We start from the raw sequence: 21652 nt of genomic DNA, 5'->3' as shown, positions 1-21652 counted from the left end.
AAACAAAACTATAAATTACTCTAAATATATCATATAAAACTTCACGATCTTACCATGTAACAGTGATAAGCCAGAAAGACACAAGGCATAATAAATTGTGGTTGGTCTTGGGTGGATGGCTTTTTGATAAAAGCTGATCTTAAATTAATTCTGCATTAATTGTGATTGATTCCAGCACCTACTCACAGAGGCTACTGCACATAGCTTGCTATACTAAAAAGTTTTGCAGCTTTTCAAGAAAAGCACAAATGATAGAAAATGCAAGCAGAATGATGAAACTACACCTTACAGAAAGTTGCCACAACTGGTAAGAAGCCTTGAGAACATAGTTCTGGTCCAGGTATGAAATTAAATATGTCTGTGAGATAATGAATGGCAATAAATTAGAATGAGCTCCATGAGCATAAAGGAAATTCAAGCTGGCGATGTGTAGTTCTATAACTAAAGGGATTTAGTTGCATGCTTTTCAATTAAATTGTTTTTTTTCTGTTTAAGATTCAGACATGTGGTGTTATGCTGGACCACAAAGACCTCATCAACACTGACAATGATTCCTGCCCTAATACAGCTCCATGAACAGGAGGACTGCTCTCATGGCTTGTGGCCTTGTAACTTCTGAGCCCAATTTCCATGTTTTTCTTTTTTCCCCTATTAAAAATATAAATCTTATTTTATATAGTTTATCCTTTAAATTCTAGGCAATGACCCTAGTTGTCCATTTTCATAGGATTCTTATTTTGTACTGGAAAATAGGTGTAGCAATGAAGCGAAAAACTGGTAAAATATTTATTTTCTGTTCTCTGAGAAAAGATCTGCTTTATATCATCTTCCTTCCAGGAAGATGGAAAAATATATATACCAATGTAAGAAATAGCAATTATCCAGCAACAAATTTAATTAAAAATGCTCTTTTAGCATGATTATTGCTTGTTCAGAAATTCAAATAACAATTATTTATTCTTTCAGTAATAAGTGTACTCCAAAATGTAATACTTTGTGGAATTCCCCTGATAAAGGATGGGACCGAAGTTTCTGAATGCAGCTCTTTTCATTTGGTTTATGAGAATCAGACACCCAGTAGGGCAATCTAACGAAGTAGGGATGGTGCGTAATACAATGAATTAATACTCAAACAAAATAGAGTAATGGGCCTGTCATTATCTGACACCATGCTAGAAAGATCTCTGTGTTTACAGAAAGGCGGGATCAGAGTCACGCTAAGGGATAACGAGATAAGTGCTTTGCCAAAGTGATTGAATTTAAAAAGTATGGGCTCTATCCCCTGGATAGGGCTGAGATATTGTAAGTGTGCATCAAAGATGTTATACTCAGAAGGCACTGCCAGAAGTAAGGGATTTAGAAAAATCATAACAGGCTTGGGATTGAGGGGAGACAGCACTCTCTAAGGATCACCTTTGAACAGGCCTTTCCAAAATGTTTTTTCATTGTAAAACGATATGAGGGCTGTCAGATACAGTACATGAACTGGCATGAATCCTGTAAATAATTAAAAAACAGAAGCAGAGCTTACTTTTGCAAATTAGCAATCAGTTCCTGCTTAAGAAAATAAATTACGATTTATTTACTTTTGCATATGAATTATAATGACAAAAATGTACTTTTTGGGCATTCTTCAAATGTGTGATATATTTAACCCTTTTTAAAAATGTAATATCATCATAAAGATTCTTGAGTTACATTACTCAAAGAACTTGGGTACATTTGACAAAAGTGTCAAAACATGAAAAATGTCAAAACTATGTGGAATGAGCACCACCCCATTCAAAGCTTTGATCTATTTGTTGGATGAGGTTCATAGATATACTGGTACAAGAGCTATTTTTCCTTAGAGGAAGCCCTAACTAGTGTGTCTTTCACTAAGCCTAATTGAAATATCATGTCATGGCATTAGTGATGGGCTAATGTCTTTCTAGTGTAAGGCTTTAACAGACTACCAAACAAACCTCAATTTGGTGCAGAGACAGGCAAGGTTACTGCAGGTCCTTTTTCACTGGAGACTATGGTGCCTTTGTGCTATAATATGTATTATTGTTTTTGGATTTTATAGTTCATGTTCACATTTTAAAGACAGTTTTGATCCTCTTCATCTAAAAAATGAAAGTTAATTGTACATTTATAAAAGTTTGTTAAGCAGGTTGAATCAGTTTATATGTGTATTAAAACTATGGGGGTGTGGTAGTTATGATTTAAAAACATTTCTTCTTACCCCAGTTTTCCCTGCCTTTCCGTGTCAGCTTATACATTCTCTATTTCTCCTGTAAAATGCAGAACCTTCTGTTAAGCACGGAGGAATCCCTTGTAATAGGAATCAGCAGGGAACAAGGCTTTAATGCTGTGTAAGTCCTCAGCGCTGCTAAACGGATTGACATGGTTTATTATTACACAGCATCTTGCAGCAGATGTAGAGCTAATAAAATGTGAAGTTATGACCGACAGCCTGCTGTTCCCGAGTTTGGATCCAACAACCCCAAAACATTCCCTCGTAAGTCCCACAGGCACTGCCTGAAAACCTCCAGAGCTAATCCATTGGTATCTGTGACTTTTCAACACTGTGGCAAGCACCTTGTTACTTGAGCATTTTTCAAACTTCACCATCATTAACATCAACAGAGCCTTCCTTATGCATTGAGCTGAAAAGACTTGTTCTAGTATAACTACTTGCCTAATTTCTAAGGTGCAGTTTTGCAGTGTTAAACGACACCTACATACTGTAAATAGGTAATCGTATCACCACAATTGCTAAGAGACATTCGGGATTTGTAATGCTTTACAACATGTTTTGTAATATTTTGTGTTCTTTGATGTCATTAAAACTCTTCTTTTTTTTAACAGTTTTTGTTCTTAAATTACACTGTTTTCTTACTGTTTTTCTTAAAACACACCGTGAGAATATTCACTTTTATAAACATGCTGAAGAAAGAAAAATACTGTATGTTGGGAGGGTTGTGGGAGTCAAACAAACTATCCAATCATGTTGTTGACGCAGAAATTCTGGCTTCTTTCAAGAAACAGCTGGTTAAGATCCTTGGATCAATTAACTACTAAACAGGCTAAATGGGCTGAATGGGCTTCTCTCATTTATAACCATTCTTATATCCTTGTAAGTCATTACTGATTAAGAAGATAACACATAATAATACTAAATAACCAAAATGGATAACCCAAATAAAATGTCATACCACAAACATTTTGTTTACCATGAGAACAAAACAAAAGAAGAAAAAATGAACTGTACAGTCAAATATACAACTCACAATGAAACAACAAAAAGTCGTATTTTATCAGTTCCATTGCTTGTGTTTTACTTACCTTTTTTAAAAAATTACAACACAAAAGAGAACAATATTCATATTGATAATCTCAGCTAAATACTTTTTGTCACAATTTTACAATATACTTCATAATGTTTTTTATACAAAAGTGGAGAGGTAACACAATATTACAGCACTCAAAAAGAGCATATTACAGCCAAGCAGTCAACATCAGATTTTACTGTCTTTCTTTTAATAGAAATGAGATGAAAAATAATGGAGAAATGAAGAATTAAAAACTTTCTATATTGCTCATGGTTTCCAGACTCTGAACAAAGAGGTAATGTTTCACCATAACATTTTAATGATATTGTAAATAAACTAGATGCTAATTAGTAGACATATAATAAGAATAATGTCCTTTAAAGAACTCGAAACATTATTTATTTATGTAAGATACAAATGGAGTTTATAAGAGAATTTTACAATATTTTAAGGAATAACTCTTGTTTTTGATACCCGTAGATGCAAGTTTTGAATCCAAATAATAATTTTGAAAAGAAAACCCATTTTGTCATGATACATCATCATTTAAGTCACAACTTTAAGAAGAAGGACATTACTATTAACAATGGCTCTTAGTGGTCAGCCAGTCTACACCAACTTGAAGATTGAAAAAAGCACCAAGATACACATTTAGTATCTTACCTCTAAAACAGAAAATAATGATTTAAGGGAACAATCAGTGCAGTTTTAATAATGTGAAATTAGGCATGACTAAAGGCAAGTTATAACCTGTCAGTCATACAATATTAATGCTCTAAATTTATTACAAGGAAATAACCGTTTACATGTGTAATTTATATACCCTAACAATAATGTGCTAGTGGAAAACATTAAGGAAATATTTTGTAATAATTTACAAGAGTTATGACCAAAATGTTTTTCTTCTGGTTTTGAAAATGTAATGCTAATAAAAATTGGTTCATTAGTTATGTTTCATTAAAAAAATACATATTGAAACATAACATTCAAAACTATTTGACTGTAAGCTAATGTAAAAATATCTAAATGGTTGGACTGGATTTTTTCAATGAAGCTTATAAGAGGAAGTGAAGGTTACAACAATAACATATTTCTTTATACAAAATGTAAGATATATAATGGAAGTAAAATATCAACAAAGTGAGGCCATAGAACCCCCTTTGTCAAATTAAATAATAAATTAAAAACTACAGAGAAAAGATTTCCGTAAAGAAAGAATTCTTTCTAAGATATATAGATAAGGCAGGTTTCATAAATATTGACAGTGACAGAGACTCTAGGATTTGAGCAATGAGATCCACAGATGTGGTGTGACACAAGAGATGTTTTTGGTAGAGTAAGAAAAACCTGAATCAGCAGACCGGAGATTAAAGTGCTGAAGAGCACAGTAGTCCATACTCATCCAAAAAGCTATTATGGTAACTTGGAACAAGACCATTCAGTTACCTTACAGCCAGACAACACTGAAGTCTACTCTAAATTTTACAGGAAGCCAGTGCAATTCCCAAATGAAATGAATTATATTCTGATGAGGAGTGTAAGAACTGCAGCATATTGTAACGCTTACGGCCGACAGGTACTGTGTAAGAGCCGGCGTACCAGAGCAGGTGACGTCACCGCCCTTCCCTGTGATAGCAGGACTACAGCTACTGGGCTGTAGAGAGATCTCTCTTTAGCTCACGGGGCTAGGTCGCTGCAGAGAGACGCGGAAGTCCCGGGTTCGAGCCCCGGACAGTGTGGGGCCGACCTGATGCGGCAAGGGCGCCCGCCTGAGCCCCCGTTGCGTTACATTATTATGAAAACTGCTAAATGCTTAAATGAAACCCTGGATCAAAAGGATCAAAAATATCCTTCAAGGGGTTAATTTTAGCACTACTGACAATGGCACTGAAATCAACGTGTTTAACTTTACAAGGCTAATGCTGGGTTCTAGGAGCTTAACTTTGCTTAAAGTTTATCTAAAGAATAAGAAATATGTTGTATCCATACCCTAACATTAGATTGACACCTGTAAAGTGCAGAAACTGCAGAAGAAGTAACTGATTTGGTCTGCAGATAAATCTGAGTATCATCAACATAGTAATTAAACTCCAGTCCTTGATGCCAAATAATCCTAACCAAGAGACAAAACATACAGTATGAACTCTAAATAGTAAGTGTCCCAGCACAAAACCCTGAGGAACACCTTGAGTACACCTTAAATCAGCATCAGATTTTTAAAAAAATCAAGATTCTTCAGCTAACCAAAAAAGAGCTGAATCAATGAAGTCAGGTACGAGTGATGTGTAAACAATTTCATTCACACTCCTCTAGAGTGACGGGATTGACAGAATCACAAAATGCATTTATGTCCAGGAGGAGAATAATATTAAGTGGCTCAGAACTGGAAACTGTCAGCACATTACTGACTAAATTTTTAAGCATTGTTTCAGTGTTGTGTCTTTGTCAAAAGGTCTAAAGAGCTCCTTTAGATGCAAGATTAAACTGTAATTTAGCTGCAACTGTCAGTTTCAGAATATTTGCAAAAAAAACTGGAAACTAGATAGTATCTGTTTAATACTACAATACCAGTTTTTTTAACAAAACCCATTACAAGACTCATTGAAAGTCTTTCAATGGACAAAGTATGAAATACGTACTGTTAGTATGAAATGGACAAAGGAAAGAACCTCGCTTTGAGTAGGGACATAGGAATGGGGTCCAAAAAACAAAGAATAGGTCTTAATTTAGCTGCCATCTCAATCAAAAATGTAAAATTGCCAGTAGTAAAATAAAATAAACTATATCTTGATGTCCCAGAAACCAGTACAACTTCTGTTGAGATGGTGAAAAATGTGTTTATAGTAACAAAGAATGGGTTGTTTCTGACCATGCAAAGAAATTTTCATGGAAAGCTTTGGTTTTGTGAGTCACTGACATTTACCACATAACCTTTGAGACTTTCCTTCTGGTTTCTTGATATGAAAGCTGATTCACCGATGTCAATGGATATGAATCTATGACAGTTTCACTGGGAGGGGAGTACCTAAAAGATCATTATCCATTTCATTTATGTATCATGTAATGTACTGTAACTGGTTTCTAATAGAATATTAATTGAATGCAGTGGAAGGCACATTAAACATTTTGAAATTAAGTATGAACTGCAGTAATATTATAATATTTAACAGAACATTGTGATATGCAGTATATAACAACTTACGAACTAAATTGAGATTAGATACATTGAAAAAAACACTAGAAGGTGAATGCAGAAATAAACAAAAACTTTTGTACTCACTTCCCACACGCAGCGTAATTTGATCCCTCCGGTCTCCATGTGGATTCTCGAAGCAGCTGTAGAATCCATTGTCGCTTATGTTGGCCCCTTTCAGGATAAGCCTTGGGCCTTCCTCCACCTTTTCCCGTTTCACGTCAGTACCGTTCACTTTCCACGTCACGGAGGCATCGTGGTCTAGTGTGCCACACTGCATGGTTACGTCACTTCCAATTTTCTCATACTGGATTCTCGCTCCTGTGGGGCAAGAGGCCAGCCAGTTTAGTCTTAAAGTGTACAAAAATATAAGGGAAATAGCCACCACATAATGTTACTTATAGCTCTCTCCTCAAATAAATGAACTGTCTTTTCCAGAGCCTCCATTTCCTGGATACGTGTTGCTTCGGAATCAGCTTCCTGCTCTCAGTACACAAAAACATTTTCAGATTCCCATTAGTAACCAAGCCTCAACATGTAGAAAAAGCAATAAGAGGTCCAAAATGATCAAGGAAAAAATGAGGAAACATAGCTGTAATTCATATTTGTTTTGTCGGGGATGGTCGTACAACCTGTAAGCAAAGCAAAGGCTCAAGCAGGAAACTCAGTTTCTGTCCACAAAATACAATATAAGAACCTCGTCAAACCATATCAGACATTTCCAGTTTACTAAATGTAACTGCAAGCAAAATATTTTTTTTAATGTTAGCTAATGTCAGTAAGTTTTTCTTGCTTGTTTAAATATTCATCCAGCACTCCCGTCTGTGGCTTTGATGTAGAATGGGCAGCAATACTGGGATGAGGACTTGCTACTGTTCAGACAACCTAGTCAATGACTAATTACTCCGAGGACAGGCACAACTACAAAGATCTCAAAGACCAAACAATATAATCACACTGGAATGTGTTTAACTTGCCATAACTGATTTAGTTAAATTAACTGTGCTGACCAAATCTGAGTGTTTTTCATATTTCGTTTAAAAAAGAATGGGTACAGATATTTTGGTAAATTGAGGTGTTCTTTTAAATGCAATCTTTCTTTTTCTTAATTTTAGGATTTGTCATTATTTACCTTTTGTCAATTAATATGTTGACAAAAACCAACTTACAGCAAGGGCATAAAATCAGTTAATTGAAGTATTGACAGTCAAGGACAACCATTACCACACACTTTTTCAACTAATGTAAAATATATATTTGTGACTAAATGAAAGCCAGATTATCACAGTGATTGGTGGTGAAATAAAGTGAAAATCAACAAAATCTGTTGAACTACTTCGTGAACAGTCCTCACTGTTTTCCTTGTGTGGAATCTAGGTTATTACAAAAAGTAAACAGAGAAAATTGCTTTTTTCATTTTACTTTGGTAAACAAAAAATGTTCACTATCAAATGGAAATGGCCTTTACTACAGTACAAATGGAACTGATAGAACTGTGCTCTCTCAACATTCCCTGAGGAAATACAAGGTGCTTTTCATGAACACAGTGATAATATTTACAGTATAATAAGGTATTATATCCTTGTTGTGCACTCTGTGGTCAAAATAAATAAATAATTGAATAAATGAAGTAGCCTAAAAATCAGAATCAGAGTATGTTTGTCTTTGTTAAGGCTACTGTTCAAAAACTAGCTTCAAACACTCATTATGGAAAACAAGTTTCTTTGGCAAAAAAATGCCTTGTGAAGTTTGGTTTTAATGTTGATTCAGATAAAGCACTGTCACTATTGTAATAAGGTACATAGGAAAGGTAGATGGATTCTGAGACACTTAATTGCTTTTAAACCAGGTTCATGACAAATAAGCTTTCCTTATATGGCCCAAAGACAAGAAACACTTCATTTCACTTTTGTGAAGCAGGTAAAACTTTAGTTTACATTCATAAATTTCAATTTATTAATATAATTCTTTCAATAGGTTTAAAAATGGTTATTAGCAGAACTCGTAGTTTTCTGTATACTGTATGAATGCTTTATTAATAGGTATTTCATCCAGCCTAGACAATATAATAACATATTGGTAATCGATAATTATTTTGTCTTTTTATGCTTCAGCAGAGAAGTATGGTTCCTATCCCATTTACTCTTAGCCTGCCAAATGAGATACAGTACCTTTAAAATGAGCAGAGATACAACTCACTAAGATTGATTCAACACTATCACTAAAGCAAATGGCCAACAATGTACTGTAAGGGTTCTAGTCATGAAGTAAACTTTAGCATCCTCCAAGCAAACTGCTTTCCATCCAGTCTCAGCAATATTCAGATTAGGTTTTATGTACTTCAGTCCTCTGGAATGCTGTAGAAATGTAGGACAAAATCCTCTGAAACCATACTGTGGAGCTGTTTTTTCCATGCATAAGTAAACAAGAAGATAAAAATCACTGTGCACAAATTGGCATTGCTAAATATATGCTGCATCTTATTTCTGTATTGAAAATAAGAAAATGTTAATAAAGTCTGTTAGAAATTTTAAGGTTTGTATGTTTCTCCTAAATATTTTCTGACACGTTTATACATGGGAACAAAAAGTTGTAAGACATAAAATGCCACTCTGGGAAACTCATACTAGAAAATTTCATTTTCAAACTGGAAAGGCTTTCCTCTTCTGTAGTTAGATCATATTATGTGATTTGGTTGGAGAACAAAATGGATATTATTGAAAGAATGTAATATAGAATCCTAACATAATAACTGCATATCAAAATTCTAAAACTATTTTTTAATAATTCAATAGTGAATAATTTTGATAAGCTTTGGAATTTCATCATGTATTTCCACTTCCCTTGTCTGCAGTACATTCTGATTATATTGGCTTGGTTAATTTCACACATAACTGGTATTAAACCTATGCATGCAAATGGAGGCTTCACAGTCCTTTCTTAAACTAATTGTGACATTTTGTTTCTGTATTGAATATACATGAGCAGAGTGTTGCCATCTTAAGAGACTAAAAGCCTACAAGGAATTTCCTACTAATAAGCAAAAGATTAAAATTAAATGAAGTTCTCTCTTTAACACTACAAACATTCCATATCCATTCACTGTACCGATTTTTTTAGAATGAATGGCTGAACTGTCCAACAGCAGCTATTGATTATTACAGCATAAACACGGCTTATTTTTAAATCTTAAATTTCTTTTCCTATCTTTTCAATATTTTCCTCAAGAAGTACAGTCTCATTGGCTACATTTTTCTTCATTTTTGTCAGTTTAGTCATAATGAGACACAAAGTGTTTTTCTGGCCCTTATCTCTAAGCACTCAAAAATGGCAGGGATAGAAGTGATCTTTTTCAGTAAACAATATCAAGAATTTTGTAATTCATCACAGCTGGTATGAGTATAACTCATATATTTTGTTGTTTGTTATCAACATCATAAAAGTGTGACTCTGTAAGACCTCTCTTTTAAAAATTTTGTGTGTGTTTTTGTATCGCAAAGATTATTCAAGAGATGGTACGATGTTCTTCAAGAGATGATTTTTACCTCAATTTTATTAAAATTCAGCAAGTCATTTTAACTGATATCTTGATTTTCAGATAAAACCTGGGGGTTGAAGGAACAGAGGAGAGCCGTGAGTGGGGCCCAGGTGACTACCTTGCAAGTGAAATTTCGACTGAAACTTCATGAGCCAAAACATCAAGCTTGGAAAGATTTGGAGAAATTTGGCTGGGACTGCAGGGCAAAGGGGAAGAGGCAATGTTCTGGGATGATTAGGAACAGCTGTCCTTCCCCTCAGAATGAGCCTAATAACTTAAGGAACATGATAATGGAAATACAATGAAAAAAATCATCCATGATATTAGTTGTCCCCTTAAAGTATTAAGAGTGACCTACTCTCAATGTAAAGTTGGACATTGGTGGTGATGTCACTGGATCATAGAATGTTTTCCTGGATAGCCAGGAACCCCATACCACCAGAAAACACTAAGCCTTGGCTCAAAATGTAATATCCATTCCCCACACAAAACTCTTAAAAAAGCAGTAAAGCAAAAGAGAAAATTCAGAAGACAAAAGGTCTACTTGTGAATGAAATTAAGGTAGTTGCATTGTCATGTATGGTGGTTTTGAAATGTAGATTACATATGGTGCATATTGTGTAAAGGTCTTCTGGGATAAATCACAGAACGTCGACATGATTCTACCTCTAAGGGAGTTACTTCTCTTTTGTAGTGCAACTATAAATTAATATGGGACATGTGTGGATGAAACTGGTATTTTATTTGATGTGAGATTGGTACAGTAATCATTTAGTTCTTTAGATATACAGTACTGTATCTCCACACCTCATAACCTGGTAAAAAATATTGTATTTACTTCCATCCAAGGCCCAATTATTATAAACTAATGCAGTCTTGAAGTGAGAATCTACAAAAATAAAATGAAAATTACATTACAAAGAGTTCTGTGGAAATAATGTCTACAAAATTCTAAAGTGAATGTCAATAATATCTTACCTTCTTATGGATAGGGAATATTCTTAAATATTGCACTCACTTAACTGGTACTGTATGTTTGAAATCGCGATTGTCTGCTGCCTCACAATTCTTGGGCACTTGGTTCAATTCCAGGCTGTGGATGCGAGGAGTTTGCATGGTGACCCCATGTTCCCATGGGTTTTTATTCAGGGCTCTGGTTTCCTTCCACTGTTCAGATACATTCTGTCTAGGTTACTGGTGGCTCTAAATTTTCAGTGAATACGTCTGTCAGTATCCTGTGATCCACAGGGCGAGGGCAGGGCTGGTTTGAGCCCTGTTCATTTGTCACAATCCTCACAGGGATGAACAGATTGCAGATATACACATTTTTGTTAGCTTCTTGAGAGCTCACAGAAAATTTTAATTTTATTTTATTATTAAAAAATATTAAATGTGCAGTAAAATTATCACATTTGTTTTGTAAGCTCACTAAAAATTATATCATAATCAATTAATCATAAACATTATATCATATCAGGTATGATTGCCCTAAACTTGAGCCAACAAGCAATGCTGTAAAAATTCTGACAATTATGTATTTGAAGTCTATCATTCATTTGACTGTATTTTGTGTTATACTCTACTTATACACAGAAGTACATTTTTGGTACTATTTCCATGGAATCTCAACGATAAGTAATAACTAAATTAGTTTTATGTTCGGTTATGAGCTCAGATAGTTAGTGTTCTCACCATCTTCAGGGAAATTTGGAGTACAAAAAATCATTAGAAGTGCGTTCTGCTTTGAAGGTCTCAGACTTATGGCAGCTATTTTTTTTTTATGACTAATTCTTCTACTTTGGCAGCATCCCCGTTATTCATTTGTAAAACTCTCCCCTGACACAAAAAGTGGTTAATGTGGTCTAGTGGCATGAGGTCTGTGGTCTGGGGCTTGACCACATTTTTTTATGTTCAAAAAGTAGTAAAAAATACTGGGTGTACACTCCAGGAATAACCAACCAAAGATAACCACCAGACCTCCACTGGAACTTTTGAGCACTCCAGATTAAATCAGTGCTGAACAAAAATGGATTAAGAATAAAATGTGATCACATTTTTAATGCATTTTAATGCAATATTAACAGAAGAATATTTAACATTCATCAAAGCTCACAACAACAGTGGCCAGTAAAAAAAAAAAACTACATGTTGACAAGTAAAAATGTGTTTTTAAAGGGAATAAATAGTAAAGTTGCCATATACATAATAAGAAACAGAAAATCTGATGAATCCTCTCAATAAAAATAGTTCAAAGTGTCTAAAATAATCCCTTGTGACATATGCAGTGAAGTTAAAGAAAAAGAATCGCATTTGTCTTCAACAGAGGAGATAATGAGAGTAGAGTATTAACAAGGCCATCCCAATGGATTACATCAGGTTGAAGTCCAGGAGGAAGTGTATTTAAAATTCAAAGGAGGGGTGGGGACACTTCTTCACAATTACCGAGCCATGTCATTGAAGGTTACTCCCTGGAATCATTCAAGAAAAGTATGAATAAGATTATCAGTTCAATCTGCTACTAACAATCAAACAAGAATTGTGGGCCAGATAGCATTCTTTTATTTTTAGCTTTTCATATGGTCTTACTTAGTAAATATATTTGAATTGAAGTTCATTCAATTTTAAATACAGGCCCTCCAAAATGTTTAGTGACATTTATTGTTTAAAAAAGAAGAGGAAAACTGTAGTAAAGCAAAGAGAAATAAGTTAATGACGATACGAAGTATGACAGCACACTACGATATGTACTGTAAAAGTAGGTGTTGTAGACACATTGAACTGAAAAGAAAAGCTGTGAAAAATTTTGGTTAACTGTCTTAAGGGACAGTATTGGCAGAAAACAAAACCAATCAAGTTCTGACACAGAATGCAGAAATGTGTGTAGGCATACAGTACATGAAGTTTCCACACCAAGTTTTGCTGTCCTGTTGACAAGGTGTCTGCAAAAGCACTTAAGGCTTCTCCTACTCCATTTACTGTTGTCAGTGCTACTTGTTTGGCATTACCGATTTCCTAGGCACTACCAATCACACAATATTGTCAGGAGATTCTACAGTACCACACTATTTGTGATCTGTGATGAAGAAACTAAGCAGAGCTAGCACTTACTGTAAATGAATACCTTCTTCAAATAAAACCTGTTGTGGACTCATAAAAGCATTAAATTATACAGCATGTGTTTAACAAGCTGTATAACCAGTCCCTTTTTATTGTTAAACAGAATTTATTTGAAAGGCATATCCTGTGGTTATTTTTTTTTGCTACTTAGCGAATCCCTGAGGGCACAAGGCACGTGTTCCAATGTCGCACTGGTCAAGCCATCAGCAGCACCGCGTAACGGTAAAAAATAGTTCTCATTGAAGCAAAATGATCTTAAAGAAAAGAGGCTCAAATCATTCAAGTTACAAGGATACTTCACAAAGAGTCTCATATCCTTACGGAGTTGTTGTTTAATAGCGTCCAGTTGCACATTCCAAGCGCCTACAACTATAGAAGCAAACACACATTTCCCAGACTCTCCCCAGTTTCCGCTTAAGGCACCCTAAAACTTTCAAGGTTTCAAAAGAGTGTAGGGCGGGGCTGCAGTTTATAGCTATAACACTGGAATGTAAATAACCTGAGGCTTTAACAGATGTGTTCTTACACAGCCCAGCGTGCCTGCAGTATCACCTTATAACAGTTCGCCACTCCAGTTTACAGCAGGATACAGTGATGAGCCATGTGAGAGAAGGCTAAGAAAACACCTGCATGTCATTAAAGAGTCTGAAATCAACAAAGTCCGTACACAATATCATGTAATAATAGAAGCTTTGCCATCAAAAATAGTATTTTTGTTTTTCATTCACTGAGCTCATATGGATGAAATGCCTTGAAAGCATTTTTTCAATGTTTTAAAAACAACAAAAAACAGCATCTTTTGTGTTAAAAAAAAAATCAGAACCCAGTATGATTAATATCAATTCAACTGTCCATGACAGTGTAGAGTTTGAATACTGAACCAATGCATGCTGTATGTTGCCTGTCGTACTGTACATACTGTACAAGGGGCAAAAAGGCTTGTACAAATGTGATGTGCAAAATTAGTTTTCATTACACTTAAAAAAATAGGAGTATTCCACATGGAAAATGTGTTGTACATTTAAATTACCAAAAGACATTGAAGCAAATTTGTATTCAACAGGAAAAATCTTCAGTCCTGCCTAGTGTCATGCAGCTTTTAAAAGCACAATATTGCATTTCACACTTTTTCATCATTCCTATTTCATGATTCAGCAACAATCCAGATATAATTTATTGACTGTGTTTGCTGAGAGGAAATAATTTTTTTTCCAATAAAAACTTAGCCACAGTAAAAGCCCACTGGTAAACAGGCTGCCTTAAATTGGCATGACAGTGGTACGCTGGACAAGATGGAAGACTGAGTTAAAAATACTCTCTTCTAGAATAGTCTACACTAGCTATTATTATATGAAATATCCATGAGTCTCCGCTTAGCAATTGATCAGGTCTGATTTTCTTTCTGCTGCTATTTTTGTGCTTGTCTAAGTTGAGTACGGCAACTGATATGTTGTCTCTGAGGAAATACCGTATTTATTTGGATTTGGATTTTAAAAGCACATACAGTACATGACATAAGGACTCTAAATAGGACATAAAGAACCTAAACAGTTGAAAAGACTTACATAAAAACAGTTAGGTACTGTACATTTAAGACATACTGTATTGTAGAAATGTGTTTCTCAGAAAAAAAGTTTTTTATGAAAGGAAACAAAAAAACAGAAATATTGGAGTGACCACTGTGGCACTTAAGGTTTTACATCTTAAAAGATGCAAATTAACCAACAGGGGAAACTGTAACATGGTAGAAAATGTTTTAGAATTATAACTCATATTTTTTATTCAGAGAAATGCAGTCCATTTTGTTCATTTTGATGTTCAGTGTTCAGTGAATCTGGCAAAAGTCTGACATGGATCTAGTTACCTAAACCCAGGGTGTCCCATTCAAGAACAGTCTGGAAAGAACAGATGATGAGAGGAGAGATAACAATGGATAGCAGTTGACATCCATTGGACATTTGGCTGTCATACACTAACAAAAGGTGAGGAGCAAAATTCCCTGCTAATAAGCAAACCTTTCAACTCACTTCTGCCCCCCACACCATCCCCCACCACTTTTGCACAGCCTCACCTCTGTCAAGTGAAGGTCATTTTTCTTGATTGGATTCCAACTACAGGCCTTCAAAGGAGGTAGAAGTCGCCAAAATAAGCCCACTGTGCAATTCAACCAATTTTCCACCTCATCTGCCTCACCCTTGTGTTCAGCATTTGAAGTTCTCAGTGCTAATTAGCCACACACTGCTGGGGACAGAGGGCCGCCTTAATTTGCCTGCACACGTACACCTTCTGCTGAGACTCCACTTGGGTTTTGCTTGTGAAAGGATGGGTGTACTTCATTTAAGTTTTGGTCAGTTCTCTACAGGGAGAAGGGAAGCAAAGTAAACAAGAACGGATTTGTTCTTTTCTAAGCCAGACTGGTTTGCAGATGGGATGAGAGTTCTACTGACCCCACCGGATGTGGGAAACCCAACCACTATCTGCAGTCATATCCATCTGTTTCTGTTCTCACCAGATTTGGAAGAGATGCTCAGTGGTTGAGAGTGCACAGCTTTGCACTGGAGCTGAGACTGGCTTCCTGTAAAAAGGCATTGGAATTTGAGCTGATTTAGGCCTTGTTCAGAATGCATTTCCTTAAATCTCTACGTCGTATTCAACTGCAGTCTTCAGCTTTGATATGGCTTCCTCTGTCTTCCCTAATGCCTTTGGAGAAGATTTAAATTCAATGCAGGTATTTATAGAAGGGGTAGAGAACATATCATTAGATTGTTAGCTTTGTTATTTGAGACACAGAGATAAGGCTTATTACCTCAGACAAAAGCCGAAATTCAATTGGGTTTAATTACTGAAATAAATAAGGAACCACTGCTTTTGAAACATTTCATAAATTCACCAATTACAGTCCAACATACCACTCTGTGCAACCAAAAAGATGATTTGGTTGTCATGTCAGGAAATGAAAAAGAAAGTTGTGACATGGATTTAAAGTTTATATGCAAAATATTAATTCAAAAAGAATCTGCTTTCCACTAGTCCACTGGGGGTTGTAATAATTTGATCCAGAGTTTTTTTTTCTCACTTTTACACATTTTTTTTTTTAGTCTGGAGATGCATCTCTTCTGTGTTTCAATGTCCATAGTGCTTGAAACACTCTTAGAATAAAGCCTCCAAAACCACCGTGTCTCTTTTTCTTGTGTTGTTGGTGTCACTACACTGATTGGAGCTGCTGTCTTCCTGGTATCTGAACTTCAGCATTTGTCATAGTGGCTGCTGCCTTGAGCTTCTAGGTTGTGAAGTGGAGCAACATGTTTGGCAAAGTGATACTATAATTTAATATCTCGTTTATCCTATGTGATCAATGAATTAATTTACCCCCCACACAAAAATAATTCTTATGTTTTAGTCAGCGATTTCTAATGTAATACCCTCAGCATGACAAACTTTGTGTTTACGTTTATACTTTGTGAGTGCAATAATGACCCTAAATAATGACGTAACAATAACATAATAATGACATATTTAAATCACAAAAGTGGAAAATGTGATTTTGAAGTTGATATACTGGGGCACATTAACCTTAACACATAAGCAAAGAAAAGTGTAACCAGCCTGAATATACTGTAGTTTGAGACTTATTGAGTAGAGAAGAATAGATGGAGATATAGGAAGTTGTGTGAAAGAACTGGTCTTTTCTGTTCTATATTCACAACATGTATGGTCATTTGCTTTGTTAAGTGCCGTGGGGCAACCTTGTTGTGAAAGGTGCTATATAAAAATAAATTGAATTGAAACTAAACTGTATGTACTGTAGCTCTTGTTCCCAACCAGTGGAGCTGATTCTTTCTTTGTTAGTTTTATTCCACTAGGATTATCCTCATTGTTTTAATTTCTGTTGAATAAATTTTATAGGAACAGTACTGGTTAAAAATGAAGCAGCAATAACAGTAATCTAAATCTCAGAAATTACAGGATGATCAAGAATGATTCAAAATCTTTTTAACTTAATCACAGCTTTTATTGATTTGAAGTCTTTACAATCTGTTTGTTTCTACTGTGAATGCTGTTAGTTACAATGCTGTAATACACAAATACAGAAGTAATGAAGATTTATATCTGTTATGCTCTTGCGGCTTCTGAAAGAAAGCATTCATCCACAGAACTCAATTTTTCTTTTTTTAGCCAATGTGCTGTGGGCATGAACCAAGTTATAAACCAGACATTTTTGACTGTACTTTTCTGTGCATCTCATTCAAAAGCGTAGGGAAATCCCATTTAACATGGTTAACATCTAGATAATATAAAATGAAATAAAATCAATTGAACCCAGTAGAAAAGCTATAACTCATGGATATTTATTGTTGGCAAATTTGGAAAGGATTATTAAAATTCCTCAATGTATAGGTATTGGTGGACTTCTATTAAAAATTATTTACTGGAGATGCTTTACTGAAGTTCTCTTTACTCCACTGAGCTTATTAAGCAGGTACTGTAACAGAAACTGTAACAGATATATGCCAAATACTGTTAATATATACATTTATAAAAAAGGGTGGACAATTCTGTGGCTATTCCCCTCCACCTCTGCCCCTGTAGTACAAGTCAATTTTGGTCTTGAAAGCTAGCTGAATGTTTATGGTCCCCTGCCTTCCACACAGAAAGGCCTATTACCTGCTCCTTCATAGTTAGCAGGGACTCTATTTTCTTCTCTTCCTAAATATGCAGCAGGAAGCAGTGCTGTACTGTGTTTCATTTTCCCTGTCTCCCACATAGCACATGTGAACCTATGGGCTTCAGACTAGTACAGTAGGTTCTAAAGATTCAAATATACAGTCATCAGCAAAAATACGATGACCCATGCAAGGACAGCTGCACTCCAATTTGCCAGTGGGGGGTAACTGTATCTTCTCATGCATGCTCGGATGCTCCCTGGACTATCAGTGGTAATTCAAACAGCAATGATAATATGAAAGAACTGGAAATGTAAACAATGTGGCCGGGCGGATCTTTTCTGGTGTTGTGTCAGAAGGTAGTCAGATTGCAACCTTGGAGGAATTGCAGTGGTAACACATATCCCAGCCCCCGTACATGCTACTTAATGAATTCTGATGCGTGTGTTTAGTAGCATTAAGGAGGGATTCAACAGGCGTCCAGGTTTTCCCACTTTGAGGAAGTGAAATAGGTGAGGTGACAGAATAAGCTCTTCCATCTCCAGACAGCTGTCAAAGCAAACCACAGCAGACACTCTGATGTGAGATGTAGCTCTCTTTAGTGTAAAGAGAAGAAAATATCCTTTCTGTGTTGCAAGAACTTTAAGAATTGTATAAGCTGCAACAGGAATACTTGTTTGTGATATTGCCTAAACTAATGGAGCTTTGCAGATCAGCTTTTAGGATTAAAATAATAAACCAAAATAATCCTTTAAGCTGCCTCCAGTATATCATATTGTATAATAGGATTGGGCCATTATATGACATTTGACAGTCATTCACAAGTGATTTCTCTAGGATTCCAGTTACATTATTATATATTAATAATGATCTAGTTCAGTATGAGATAAAAGTTCAGTGCAATCACACTGTATTATACACATACAAAAATACATCTGTAGGGATGTATAGTTAAATTAGTGCTAGAACTGAGCAAGTGTGGAAAGGAAAGCATTTTCAAATGGACGATGTTTATTTCATGAACTCAACTTAATTAATGTTCTGTGTATTTATTGTAAAATAGGCTTGTTCTGAGACCAAAGGATCAGAACCCTAAAGATACATTTTCAGCCCCCCCACTTAAAATATTTTGTTCAACTGCACAGAAACTATATGCTCAATATCTTATCATGCTTCATTCAATGCTACTCTGAGGATTTCTCTTTCTTCACTTGAGATTCAGGAAGTCTATATTTCTTGATAAAAAATAATTTTCAGCTAGAATTCCATTGCCTGACATTTCAGGGTACATGCTCTTTGCTGAAAATGTACTTCTGGAATGCAGATTGAGTAGCACTTCTGGAATGCAGATTGAGTAGCAATAGTCATGTTGGAAATGAATATTCCAGAAGGTCATTCCCTTTATACATATAAAACTTTTTTGTTCTTTTCGCTGCATCATATTGGTATGCACCGAATTGTTTTAGACTTCATCAAAAGGTTGTTTGCTCTCTTTCTGCTCCTAGCTCCAGTCTGTATATAAAATGTGAAGCTGTCTCCCTATTATTATAGGTTTCAATCTGAGAAAGGATACGGAGCACTCTCCAATGCCCAGAGGCTGTTTTTTTTCTATTCTGATGAAATTTGACCACTACAGAGTGGCAATTGTTGATTTTTCTTCTCATCTTTAAATCAAACCCTTGCCTTTCAAACGAATGCTAACCTTTGCTGGCATGCATACAAAACAGCAGGCCACTTAAGAAGCTTTACTGTAGAACAGTGTCATGAATAACATTTTTTTCTCTTTCTAAAAAATTCAATCCACTCGGTGCAAAAAAAAAACCTTTATTAGAAAATGCAAAAACTTTCCTAGTCAAGGGTTACAGCTCTCACAGCCTGCCCTAGGAAAACACATATTGCTTTCTTTAATGGTGCTGTGAGTGATTGACAGCATTTTCATTACACACTGCTGAAGCACAGAAATGCCCATACTAATCCTTCTTGTAACGCCTGGCTCGGCTAAGTAGTTTCTCAAAAACTATTTCAAATGCTCCTGCAGCCTCAAAGTCACATTAACACTTTTAGTTAAAATCCTGTGTGTCAATCAGCAGAAGAAAGAAAAGCAGCAAATGTAAATTTGTAAATACAAATTTACAATTGCATGATTAAAATCGGTACATTTTTAATTTAAACTCCTGTTTAAGGTTTTTGCAGGTAAACCACAGTATATAACTTATGACGTAATTCACATTAGCTTTCTCCCTTGATTGTGGTTTGTTTTAAAACATTTCATTAGACCATTTTCTACACAGCAAATGTCCAAGCATCATGGAAAACTGAAGGATACAAAGAGGGTATCTTTTCTTTAACATGCAAAGAAAAAGGGCTGTATCATTGACAATCCATAAGGTGTCATTTGGCTCTGACAAAGTTGTTCAATAATAACAGCATCCTATTTGAAGAAAAATGAATAAAAAATTTAAATATTGACAAGTCTCTTAAATACAAATGTTAACATCTGCTCTATGTTAAATGTTACCATCTATTTTTTAAGCTTTTTGCTTCAGAAAATATGTTTCCAACATTCCAGAATATGATTTGACTATGAAGGATTGAGGAAAAGAGAATAAGCCATTTTTTATCCAAAGCACTACAAGTGCTTCTACAAGTAGCCTATGCATTAAGAAGGTACAAACATTGGGGAAACAGCAGAGATTTTGATAGAACCTGGAGAAGAGACAGAAACAACTTTTCATAAAGAGTCTCATTCCACTGGCAAGTGGAATAATGTAACTGTCATTCTCCTTTACAATGATGGAAAGAAGAACAACCTGACGAACTACAGATGCATAAGGTTTCCTTCAATGCATAGAAATGATACTATGCAGACACTTCACTATCTCATTACGTCCAAGAGGACTTGGATTACACCCAGCCAAGACGACAGCTAGACTTGGGAGCAGATACAGAAATTTTTCTCGATGAAGTTGACCTTACTTTTAAAAATGCTACAGTACATTGTGTTCTTCTGTATCCAAACATGGAAAAGAGAGGGATAAAACTGTCAACGACTTCAAACTGTGTGGTCAGCTTCCTTTCTTTGTATGTAATTGCTTTGACAGCACAACTAGGTTCTTTGCATGAATACTGCCGTCTAATTTTTTGCTATGTTCATTGGAGGATGCATGTGGGAGAATATATAGTCCATGAGAGCTAAATACTAAAGCTGTGTCTGTGATAAAATGCAGACACACTGGTCAGAGGTAGGATTTTTGTTCAATACTCAGACTAAGTTTCCTACATCTCTACTGTAATATTCTGGCAAGAATTCTTAAATCAATTTAAAATTTCCCTGGAAGCAGGTGACAGTATGCCAAAGTTGGGGATTCATGTTGGTAAAAATGTGTTTTTGTCAACATTCACAGTGAACTGAAAACCCTGGTGTAAAAGGACTTGAAACACACATCTGTATATGAGAGATGAAAGAGCCAGCTCTTTAGCATCAAGTACAGAGAAAGAAAATTAATTAGTTCACAGAAAAGGCCTTTGGTCCTTGATATTATGTATTAGAACACAGACTGTCTGAGCTTAGGCTAATATCAAAACGATGTAAAGAAAAGTGGAAAGAATAGTCATAAATCACCATAGACAAATGTATAAACACATAAGTACAAGAAATGCAAAGTACAGTATTTTAAAAGAATTGCTTATAACATAAAAATAAATGGGCCCTGAAATTCAGATTAAAATTAAATCCACATCAGCCATTTTTGGAAAATTGCTAAAAAAGCAAGCTTACTTAGTGCACAGCTTTTTGGAACTGATGCAATAGCATCATCTGCAA

The 21652-nt window shown here is 35.3% G+C and overlaps 1 protein-coding gene across 1 annotated transcript in view; it reads right to left on the bottom strand.

The window, feature by feature from the left end:
• The window catches only part of cntfr (ciliary neurotrophic factor receptor), a 197266-nt gene that overhangs the window by 99397 nt on the left and 76217 nt on the right, over positions 1-21652 (bottom strand). The window contains exon 3 of the mRNA XM_088910707.1: positions 6598-6831. Coding sequence (XP_088766833.1) covers positions 6598-6831 — 234 coding nt within the window. The remainder of the gene's footprint in view (positions 1-6597; positions 6832-21652) is intronic.

The sequence above is a fragment of the Atractosteus spatula genome, chromosome 3 (genome assembly GCF_055471065.1).
Source record: "Atractosteus spatula isolate fAtrSpa1 chromosome 3, fAtrSpa1.hap1, whole genome shotgun sequence".
NCBI lineage: Eukaryota > Metazoa > Chordata > Actinopteri > Semionotiformes > Lepisosteidae > Atractosteus > Atractosteus spatula.
The sequence above is the reverse complement of the archived record's forward strand: the minus strand, read 5'-3'. Positions and strand labels throughout refer to the sequence as shown.